This window comes from Ursus maritimus, unplaced genomic scaffold, assembly GCF_017311325.1.
Source record: "Ursus maritimus isolate PB19 unplaced genomic scaffold, ASM1731132v1 scaffold_33, whole genome shotgun sequence".
Lineage (NCBI taxonomy): Eukaryota > Metazoa > Chordata > Mammalia > Carnivora > Ursidae > Ursus > Ursus maritimus.
Window position 1 is genome coordinate 21,748,272 of NW_024425897.1, and position 12,009 is coordinate 21,760,280.

At 47.5% G+C, this 12,009-nt stretch overlaps 1 protein-coding gene across 1 annotated transcript in view; it reads right to left on the reverse strand.

Annotated features, from left to right (window-relative positions):
* Nucleotides 1-7,141, reverse strand: part of CCDC63 (coiled-coil domain containing 63) — a 34,509-nt gene extending 27,368 nt beyond the window's left edge. Inside the window, exons 1-2 of the mRNA XM_008688988.1 lie at nucleotides 7,025-7,141; nucleotides 2,560-2,729 (exon numbers count right to left, since the gene is read on the reverse strand). Of these exons, the coding sequence (XP_008687210.1) occupies nucleotides 2,560-2,729; nucleotides 7,025-7,141 (287 nt within the window). The remainder of the gene's footprint in view (nucleotides 1-2,559; nucleotides 2,730-7,024) is intronic.
* Between the last annotated feature and the right edge of the window lie 4,868 nt (nucleotides 7,142-12,009).

The window sequence follows — 12,009 nt, forward strand, 5'->3', positions numbered from 1 at the left end:
CCGCTCCCTCGCTAGGGGGCCTTGATTTCCTAGGGAACAATTTGCAGCTGTGCCTGTCAAAACCCATTACCTAGACAGCGCGTGGGGGGAGGGGGGCAGGTTCCCTCTTTTGCCAGCAGCTCACGGGCATTTGTCTGATTTTGCTGACTTTCTTTCCAGACTTTACAGCCAATTATTTCTGGTAATGAGAGGCAAGCCCATCAGGCAGGCATTTTCAATTTCACATCAACACAGAGACACGCAGTAACCTCCAACCTCCCCCAGTTTCTCTACGCAGGGTGCTAATGATTTATTAAATCGGCTGACATGAGTCTCCTTCTCTCTCTCCCTCTCCCTCTCCCTACTCTGGAGAGGAGAGGGGTAGGGGTGTGGACAAACAGGGATTTTGAAAAGAAAAAAGGCTGAACAACAGGAAATGGCGCAGCAGCCCATGTTTCTGGCAAAGTCTGGGCACCCAACGCTGTGGACAGTGCAGTCTGCGGACCAGCTGCTTCGATATCCTTTGGAAGCTTGGAGAAATGCAGAAGCTCAGGCCCCCACCCAGGACCTACTGAATCAGAATCTGCTTTGTAACAAGATCCTCAAGTCATGCAGATGCACATTTTTAAAAGATTTTATTTACTTATTTGAAAGAGAGCACAGAAGGAGAAGGAGCAGCAGACTCCCTGCTGAAAAGGGAGCCCAATGCGGGGCTCCACCCCAGGACCCTGGGATCATGACCTGAGCCGAAGGCAGATGCTTAACCTACTGAGCCACCCAGGCGCCCCTGTCCAGTAGAATCTCTGTAATGACGGGAATGTTCTCTATCTGCGCTGTCCGATAGCATCCACCTGGCACCAAGGCTGCTGAGCACTTGAAATGCAGCTAGTGCAACTGAATAACTGAATTTTTAATGTTCTTTCATCAACTACAAATGTAAATAGCCACATGTAGGAGTGTACCCCTACTTCTAGAGCCACTTGTCATCTAAACCTGGCAGCTGGGACCTTTCTCCCCCTCTTAAGCCCCTCTTGGGAGGGGGTCTTTGTTAAGGTGGAGAGAAAAAAAGTGCACAAGAGTCCACCAGAGCTGGGAGTTCAGAGGGCTCAGTAAAAGCAAAAGGAAGGTTTGTCTGCCTCATCGGCAGGGCTGGGACTGGGAGTGAGGTACCTCCAAATTTAAGGAGGCCTTCCCTCTCAGGGGGTACAGGTCCAGGACAAGCACTGAGGAAAAAGTGCCTCCTTAAATACTGTACCCTAGGCACCTCGCTCAGCTCCTCTCTGTCCTGGCCCCTGTTTACAGGTGTTTCACTTGAAGAACCTAAGATCTCCACTTTTCCACCCAGTCCCCTTCAGGTCCATCACAGTGAAACCAGATCAAATGGGCTGCAGTAAAAGTAGTATGAAGGGTAAGATTCAAGAAAAACTGTCAGAGACCCACTAGGAAGGAGGCTTTTCCTGATGCCCACCGGGGGTAGGCTGTGAATCTGGGCTGCCAGGCACAGATGTGCAGGTTGTGGACTGCACAGCCCAAGGGAGCTCTACCTGCTTGAAAAACAATCACTGATTTCTTGACTTATTATATTTTACTGGGAGACGCTTCATCTTGGTCTAACGAAATCCCTACGTAATGACAGTGTTTCCAACAGATGGCAGTAAAGTGTCTTGAGAAAGCGTGCCTTTTCCTAATTCACATGAAGATCCCATATGGACTAGCTCTGTGTGAGTTAAATCCATAGAAAATCTGAACCACCCCGCTTCCCCTATCCGCTGAACTTCCCACATCATCAAACAGTAAGATTTTCTTTCTAATAATGGGCAGTTTCTGCTGTATAAACATTATGGATATACCTAAGGACTTATATTTCTTTGGAGGGACTCTAGGATATTTGTTTTTTCAACTCCAGGGAACACTTTTCTATTGTCTAAAAAAACTATCCACATCATAATCTCTAGGACAACCCAATTTCAAATATCTTATCTTACAGATCCCATAAGGACGCACAGCAGGAAACATCTTTTGGGATAGCCGCAGCCTGGTGATTTCCCCTCCTCTGGGAGCTCTCCCACCACAAATGCTAGAACCAGGGGAGCAACACTCAAGAGCCATTTTGTAGCCGAAGGCCCAGTCCCCGCCCCCTGGCCACAGATGATTGGACCAGGAGTAGACACCTGACCCAAGCTAAGCCAATCAGATTTCCCCTTTCCTGAGAGTTTGGGATTGGAATTGATTCACCGCGGCTGGTCCATGGTAGCTCAGGAGGTGGGGCAGCCATCTCCCCAGCCCCCACTGAGATGCAGACACGGAAGAACAAAACCCATGTGTAGAAAGAAACAGGAACAAGAAATTTTCATTTGGGTCCTTCCCTGAGACATGGGCGTCCTGCTCCCCGGTGGAGTCCTGGTAACAGCTGGCTTCTGAGAATCAATACTATTGAAGCTATCCCACCGAGGTACCCAGATTGGGTTCAGAATCGGGTCCCTGCCCAGAAGCCACATGAGAAGGCAAACCGCATGAAACCAAATCAAATCCAAAGTTTCCTCCAAGTTCACTCAGTACAAAACTCTGACCATCACTTACTGCTGGTTGGAGATCTTCTGCTGGGAGCGGAAGTTAAAGGACTTGCGACTTTCCACCATCTTCCTGAACTGCTGCCTCAGCTTCCGAAGCTCAGCCTCAGCCAGCTGCTCTTTGACCTTCTCCGAAGGTTCCTGGATGGTTTCAGAGCTTTTTCTCCTGTGCTTCTTTGACTGGGTGAGATGGAGAGAGGCACTGAGCAACGGGTTAGGTGACCAGAGAAGTCTACATTTCAGCCCAAGGGCAGAGGGCAGGAGGGTGTCTGGGGGCAGGACTAGAGGTGGAAGACCACCCTTGGGTGATGTCAACTGCTTATCTGTTACATGGAAAACCTGCTCTGGGTTGCCAGGTAGAGAGGAGGCTGGGCCTCATTATTGCATACTGAAGAGGTGGCCTTGCTGTGTGACCTTGGGTGAATCACTTAACATCTCTGAGCCTCCAGTCTCTCATCTATAAAATGGGTGCATATAGATTTATAGATGTGTTGTCAGGATTAGATGAGCTAATATGTGTATAGCGACTAGCACAGTGCCTGACCCACAGGAAGCACTCCATACACAGGAGCTAATACCTACCACCGGCATCTTGAAGGAATTGTGCTTTCGCTGTGCTCAGACACCAGGGAGGTCAAAGACAGTGAGTGCGCCTCTCTCTGCAATGTCCTGTGCACAGCGGCAAAAGAGAGACAATGTGTGAGCCACCCGGCTGGCAGTGTGGGACCCAGTGGCACCTTCTCCCTTCCCCACCCCCTGCACTCCCTTCCTCCTCCCACCACTTTGGCACATGTGGAGGACACGGCAGATGGCTGCCCGGGTGTGAGAAGAGCCTTCTCTCTCTCTCTCTCTCTTTTTTTTTAATAAGCAATGTTTGCCTGAAACCTGTTCCTCTCACAGTTTATTATTAGGAGCCGGGCAGATGGTTCTGGCATGTTGGTTACCCTTCTGCTCCCTGTGTTCCCAAAGAAGAGGGGGCAAATGGCATCAGGGCGATATGTCCTCTAATGGGGTTAAACTGCAATTAATCCAACTTCAGCTTCAGCTAAGGACAGAACACACACGTACAGCTGCCTTTTAAAGCAGGAGCCAATGGTACCAAGAGGCACTTTTATCAAGTCATAACTTGAACTTCATCTGGCCCATGTATTCAGAGGAGGGGACGACAATGTTAACCCTACAAGCCCCAGAGGGCTCAGAGGGCTGTGAGATCCACTGCACCCCGACTCCCAGACCTCAAGGGCTAGATTTCTAGAGCAGAAACTTCAAGCTTTGCCATGCACTGAGGGGTCCTGCAGTCCAGTGGTTTAAAGTATTGGTTGTGTCTATCATTAGATCTCAGCAAAAATTCCTCCTCCTCCACATATTAATCTTGGGCAAGTCATTTCCATTCTCTGGGCCTCATTTCCTCCTCTGGAAAATAAGAGAAGTTCTAGAAGGCACCTCACAGGTTGGAAAGCCTTAAGGCACCTCACTGAGCCTGGCACATAGTAAGTGCTCAGTAAACGGGCTGGAATGATATGGTATTGTATGGATTGTTTCATCTGGTGAAGGTCCAGTGTAATAACTGTTCATGAGGGCTTGAGGAGTGTGCAGCATTCCTCTAGCTCCTGGTAACAACACCCGGATTTGTTTTGGGAAACCGCCGGTGCCTTCGATTCCCATCATTTTTTCTCCTTGGGACTGACCCCACCCCTCCCTTTCGGATTGGAGCATGTGGCTCTGCAAGGGCCAGAGTGCCAGATCCCTAGCTGATCTGTATAATCCTTCCCCCACCCTCCCTGGCCAGTGCGATCATTTTGGGGATGGGAACATGACCCTAACTCGTCCCAGCAGAGTGGGGTTTAAGCTTGAACACTCAGAAGAGAGGGACTTTGGTTCCTGCTGCCCAAGAGCCTGCTGAATGAGGTAGGGAGTGGCTGGCAACCTTCTTGTCTCTGAGGGGAGTCACTCTCCTGGCTGCAGGGAGAATAAAGCTAACATGGAGAAGACAAAATGGTGAGAGATTGAAACTTGGGGACATCATCCAAACCCCTGGACTTAACCAAGCCTGAAGATACCTCTGGGTCATGTCCAGTTACATGAATCAACATATTCTCTTAAAACAATCTGAGAGGAGTTTTCTACCACTTGTAACCAAACGAGTTCTCATGCCCAAAATGCTTAGATCCATTTAGTACACAGATTAAACCCCTACTGTGTGCTAAACATTTTAGGGAATTCAGTGGTAAGTCAGCCTTCAAGATGGTATGAATTCTGTCCAGGGTAAAATAGTAGAAAAGGCTCCACAAAGGAGGTAAATTTTAATTTGGGTTTTGAAGGATGAATAGGAGTTCAACAACCAGAGAAGAAAAGTGGGGAAGGAATTCTGAGTAGAGAGAACTTCCTGGGCAAAGGTTGAGAGCCAAGTGGATGAAAGAATGGTGTGTGCTCTAGGATAGGTGGCAGTATCCAGTGGGAAATGACTAGCAAAGAAATCTGGAAAAGTCTGGATGTTCCTTAAAAGCAAGAATGTAATAAGATCAGTGTGTAAAAGAGCTCAAGATGGGGGTAGAGACTGTAGCAGGATTTACTTGACTGATACAATTTAGGCAAAGGATACTCACTTTGGGACATCTTTCTACTCGAGAGTTTTATGCAGCTCTAATTTCATATTGCCCAGGAGCTTTTCTATGTTCAAGGGCTTTTCTGGACCTCAGTGGATCTGTGATATACCTTTGTAAAAGCAGGACTCAAGTAAACCTGACATTCACTGACAGTGTGATCTACCTCTCTGAGCCTCAGTCTCCTCATCTGTAGAATGGGGATACTCATACCCCCTTCTTAGCATAAACTAATATTTATAAAGCTCTTTAGCACAGTGCCTAGCACATAACAGGTATGTGATCAATGTACCTTGTTTGTGTATCAGGATTGTCAAATATCAATTTATCTTGCTTTACCTTGATTTATTTGGTTGTGTTGTGTGTTTTTCCCCCAGGAGCTGGAGGCACCACCAACTTCCCACCTTTTGCTGATACCCACTCACATGCACAGAGCCGGGCTCCCCCTGGGCTCTCTCCAGCTCTCTCCAGACACCAACATAGGCCTTTCCCTGTCTGTGCCCACTGGGCTGGGCCCACTCTGTTCCCTACAGAGAGATTCACCCCCATTCTCACAGCTGGGCTTTCAGAGCCCCACCAGTATCCTGGCCCCTGGCTCACCACCCTCTCAAACTTGAGGCCCAAGGGCAGGTTCAACCTACCTTCCATCTTTTTTAGTAATCACTGTTTTAAAATGTGAATGTGGGTAATGTACTCACTCTCCTTGCTTCAGACTTCACTGCTCTCTGGTGCCTACCTAAACTCCTCTCTCCAATTCCCACACTCCCTGAAACTGCCTAGAGCTAGCAGGAATTTGAGTTTGCAATTCCAGAAAGGAAACTCAAAGCCTACCCTCAGGCACATGCCCTCCGGTTCCCTGGACCTCAGTCCACCCACTACAGTATCTGTAGTCCGGGTCACACCATAAGCTCTTAGCAAATAGTGTTTGAATGAATGAAGAGATCATCTTTACCAATTAAGATTTAATTAGCTGGGGTTGGGGAGGCAGGCTCCTTTTCTGCTGCTGCATTTTTACAATCTGCCATTAAAGGAAAAGCCAGACCCATGACTACATGGGTACTAAAATACCAGGTCTAGGGGCGCCTGGGTGGCACAGCGGTTGAGCGTCTGCCTTCGGCTCAGGGCGTGGTCCCGGCGTTATGGGATCGAGCCCCACATCAGGCTCCTCCGCTGTGAGCCTGCTTCTTCCTCTCCCACTCCCCCTGCTTGTGTTCCCTCTCTCGCTGGCTGTCTCTATCTCTGTCGAATAGATAAACAAAATCTTTAAAAAAAAATACAATACAATACAATACAATACAATACAATACAATACAATACAATACAATAAAATGCCAGGTCTGAGGGTGGAACCCATAAAACCTGAACCAAGGCTGCCTAACCTGGTTGTATATGCTTGGGGCACTAGCCAAGTCGGGGTACAAAACCCCAAAAATTTTTTTAAAAAGGGATCTTTATAGGGTGAAATGGAAGTTTGTTGGACTTTCTTGAAGTTATTTTACACATTGTAATTTATTTATGTTTAATTGAGGGGGCTTATGATATTTTCCAGGTTCGGGGCAGCTTAAAGGAATGGGCTGGGGCAGCCACCAGCAGGGGGAGCTGTGGAGCAGCAAGCGCGGCCGCCAGGGCGGTGAAANCAGCTGCGGCTGCGGGTCCGACCGCACCAAGACAAGCGCTCGCTGCGTAGCCCCGCTGCACACACCCCCACCCCCGCGTCTGGGAGTTTCGGACCCCTGGAACGGGCGCCTCTGTGACCCGCACAGACGGGCGTTCTCCCCTGGAATGCGCTGGAAGAGAACCCAGGTGAATGGCGAGAAGGTGGAGGGTGGGGGAGCGACACACCTCTCAGCGACCCCTTTCCGGAGTAGCTACCCTCATGATACTCAGTAACAGCCGCTCACACCGCCACTCACTTGCCATCTCAGGTTCTCCCTCATCGCTGGCATCTGCATTCACGGTGTCCTCACTCGGGCTCTCACAGTCCTGCATCCTTACCGCAGCCACACCGGGTACAACCTCGACACGCTCTAAAAGGGACCCATTTCTTCCTGCTCTGCAAAACAAGGGAGAAACAATTTAAGAGAAAAAGAACTTCACCAGTGCGGGGGAATTTGCCCACCATTTTTCTTCAGGAGCACCCACACCCACTCTCGTGAGCATGACACAGGGAACCCTGGTCTGACCCAGGTCACCTGTGACTCCTGGCATGAGGATTTTTCACAGGCCGAATGAAGTCTGGTAGTTTAAAGATAAACATTTTTCATACAAATGGCCCGAAACACAAACTGACCACTTCTTGCGGGGCTAAATTCAGGAAGCAGCCGCGTTACTCAAGGCAAATGATTGGGGGTACTGGTTTCCTAGGGTAATCTTGATTCCATGTGATTTCCGCCATACCACCTAGACCCTGGAATAATTGTAGCTCAGCCATACTAAGATCTCCATTCTCTTACCCCTAAACTCTTGGGACAGGTTGTGTTTTAGAACTTACCATATTTTTGGTTTCAGAAAGTTAGTATGGTACACAAGGAGACATGTTGTCCCTGATGTTGCTGGCAGCCACATTGTAACCATGAGGGAAGTTAGTGTAATGGTGTATCATGTATGGGGTTTGGGCAACATGTCATAACCAGACACATTAACATTTCTGAAATGAAACATATGAATATTCATGCCAAGTAGAATAAAGATTTTGAGCAGCCTCATGTCAGGCCTTGATGATTCACATGAAGTGTTTTAGGGTTAGTGTTCTCATCCTCATTTTACAGATGAGGAAACAAGCTTGAAGAAACAGAGTGAGTTGCAGTAAGTGGAGAAGCCAGAATTGGAATCCAGCGTTGCCTATCTTGCGGGCAACCCTGAGTGAAACCACAGACCCAGACCCTAGCCGCTCTTCTGGAAGCTGATAGCTACCATCTCTTTGATATTTAAAGGGACACCGTAGCCTCAGCTCCATACATAGCCTAGTGACTCACACATCTCAAGTGTCAACGACTGAAAAATGATTAAGTTCAATTAGGTTCAGGACTTGTTAAAAATAGGCTCTCCTCAGAAGAATTTACTCTCCCTGCCTTTATGGGCACAGATCTCAGCAGCCCCCATGCAGAGAAGTGTGAGGCTTTTTAAATTAGAACCTGCCAGAATTGATTCTGCTAAAGGGATCTTCAGCTCCATCAGCAGGGCTGGGAGCAGAGCGAGATGCCAGCTTGCCAAAGCAATGAGCCAGCGGTGAGAAATGCTGGCGATAACAGAGTCCACAGAATGGAGGAGGAAATTAGAATCAAGCTGCAGAGGAGCTGGGCAAAGGCATTTGGCTACAGACCAGGAAGTTGATTGTCCAAATGACTCTTTGGCTACAAGGATCAGAAAACCATTCAAAATAGTTCAAAATGATTTTTTTCCCCTTCTCCAGCATCTGTTCCCCCTTCTTCCTTCCTAGCAGATCCTAATTCGTTCAAGTAACCACCAGCCTTCTCCCATCCAGCTGACCGAAGCTGATTTGTACATGTATCTCCAGGGTAGATCTCAATTACCCTTAGCCAATCCTTTCCACCTTCCTTGCCAATGATTGGACCAGGAATATAAATGCAAGCCAATCAGTGCACAGCATTCTCCTGGAGACTGCAACGCATTCAAGAATAAGTACATAACTGACAATGGCCTAATCAGACAGAAAGGAAGTATTTATAGTCCAGGGTTGGAGGGGACATGCTTTTTCTAGCTCCATGGATGGGAACAGGAGGCATGTTGCCCCCGTTGTTGATGGCCCCTCTTGTAACCATGAGAGAAGCCAGTGTGAGATCAAAGCCAACACATGATGGAGGGAAGAGCCTAGAAACAGTTGCAGAGCAATATAGCTGGAACTCTTATTATACCATGCCTGAAATCCACCTTGACTCTATACTTCCTGTTATAAGGATTCATAAATTTTCTTGCGGCAGCCAAAATCATGCTAAATTATATGAATATTAGGGTCACCATGTGTAAACTGGAGGCACATCCCCATGAAGAACAAGATCTAGGAACTAGAATGCTATCAGAAACCAAATCAGCTCTTCTTTCAACTCTGTCTTTCAAACTACCTGGTCTTGCAACCTGACCTCTTGTTTTTATTTTTATTTATTTATTTTTTAAAAGTAAACTTTACCCCCAACCTGGGGCTTGAACTCACAACCCTGAGATCAAGAGTTGCATGCTCTACTGACTGAGCCAGTCAGGTACCACTGACCTCTTATTTTTAAAGACTATTTTCTTTGCTCTCCTCTTCTCCCAGCTTGCTTCTTTTGAGTTCTTACTTTGGAGTCCAGTTTAACAACAAAACAAAACAACAACAACAAAAACACTGATGTTCTAATCTCAACTTCTTAGGAAAGAGAATTCCAATTGGCCCAGTCTAGATTTGATGTCCACTGTCGGCCCAGTCACAAGGGGTCTGGGAACCATGATGAGGGAACACAATAGCCCCTTTGTAGGAACTGTGAATGTAATCTCACAAACGGGGGAACAGGCAGGGAAGGCACAGTGTTATAGTGGAGAGGACACTGGACAAATTGTTAAGATACCCAGTTCTAGTCCTGGCTCTGCCACTGATTTGGTGTGTGCCCTTACAAAAGTCAGCTGACCTCTCTGAGCCTTAATTTCTTGAGACTGCCAGGGCCGAATTGAGAACTTGAAAGCCTAAAAAGATTGTAAAATATTTCACTCCACCTATGGGTTCAAAATAAAAACAGTAGTAATCCATAAGATAAGGGTCAGGCAGTCTGATGGGATTCTGACTTCAGCCATAATGGTTTTTTTTGGGTTTTTTTTTAAAAGATTTTATTTATTTATTTATTTGACAGAGACAGACAGCCAGCGAGACAGAGAGAGAACACAAGCAGGGGGAGTGGGAGAGGAAGAAGCAGACTCCCAGCGGAGGAGCCCGATGTGGGGCTCGATCCTGGAACGCCGGGATCACACCCTGAGCCGAAGGCAGACGCCCAACAACTGCGCCACCCAGGCGCCCCCATGATGTTTTTTTTAAAACACAATAATAAATAATTTTTGGAAAAGTACATATGGTTTGGGTGTCCCTAATTCATGTTTACAGCTTCAGAGTCCTCCCCAGCAGGATTCAAAACTGACTCCCTCTTGCACCTTCCTTCTACTAAAGCCCAAATCATTGATTGTAATCTCAGTGGCAGGCCTCTAACATAAGGAGTGATGAGAACCGCACATCCTTCAGAAAGTAATGCGGACTCCCACAGCAAGAGCTCTAAAAATGTTTACACCCTTCGACCCAGGAAACCTAAATCTGGGGAGTCTTCCTAAGAAAATAAGTCAAAGGTGGGGGTGCCTGGGTGACTCAGTTGAGCGTCTGGCTCTTGATTTCAGCTCAGGGCACGATCTCAGGGTCCTGGGATTGAGCCCTGCAACAGGCATCCTGCTCAGCAGGGAGTCTTCTTGTTTCCCTCTCCCTCTGCCCCTCCCCCTGCTTGCATTCTCTCTCTCTCAAATAGATAATCTTAAAAAAAAAAAAAAGTCAAAGGCAAAAAAAAAAAATCCATAGACACAAAGATGCCCCTTGTAATAATATCTCTATAGGGGAAAGTGGAAATAAGTAGAGAAACAAAAAAGCCATGTGGAGTGCAAGAAGCCAGACCCCAAGTTGCTCATACTGAAGGATGCCATTTATGTAAAGTACAAAATTGGGGAGGGTGAACCTGTGCAATTAGAAGTCAGAATACAGGTTATCTGCTGGAGGGGAGCTGAAGCAGATATACCGGAGGGGAGTCAGGGGGCTTCGGATGTTCTATTTCTTGATCTGGTTACATGGATAAGCTCACTTGTAAAAACTCATCAAACCACTTCTGATATGTACCCTTTATGTATGTATATTGTGCTTCAATTAAAAAGTTTTCTACAAAGATGAACTAGAGAGAGATTTTTTTTTTAATTTTAATTTTGTACATGGTGGCATATCTATTAATGGGACATTCTGGAATATTAAAAAATAATTACAAAAATAATCACCTCTCTTGGGCATGTGCCTAACACCCCTGTATCGTTTTGCCCACCCTACCCCAGTTCTTTCTCTACCCTTCTCTGCCTGCCCTGAGTCCACATCACCCATGGGCTCTGTTGTCTTCCAGCTGCTGGTTGGGTGTAGCCAATGGGAGGGACCAGCAGGAGATCAGAAGGCTGGAGGAGACGGGGGTGGAGCATTTCTTTCAAACTCCTTTCTTTGAGCATCTTGTCTCTGGTGGTAGCCACCGCGTACCTCCAGCTACAGCTTCTGTCTGGTTGGCTATCTCCTAGCCCCAGCCCTCTCTGGGCCTGGATCACTCTGGTTCCTTCCTAACTTCCTGTCAAATGTTGAGCTGACAAACTAGAGCTGGGATCTTCCACCTCGAGACTTCCTGTTAGGTCAGATTGAATTAAGCATCGTATTTCTTAAGCCTTTATTAAGGGTAGTAATGACTTCCTTCTGTTGCCACTCTTCCTGTGCATCAACCTCCCTTCTCTTAACCTAAGTCTCTTCTTTAAAGTCCCTTGACCCACCTGAGTGGGATTCAGTTTTCTTCTGGGGCCCTGACCGTCATGGCCCCTCCCCCACCTCCCCCTGTGGCAAGCAAGTGACCTTCCCGGACTCAGAGCTGCAGAGAGTCTGCCCTCAGGAGGGGATGGGAACCAGCCTGGGAGTGAAGCCAGCATTAATTTCAATTTGGCACCAGGAGCAGTGCCAAATGCTTCCATCTTTTTTAAAGAACTGGGCCCTCCCCCCTCCCCATATGTGTTCTCGTCCTCTCCCCCCTCATGGTCCTACCTACCCCAGGCAAGGCTATGAACAGGTAGAGCACACTGAGCTAGAGAGAGAG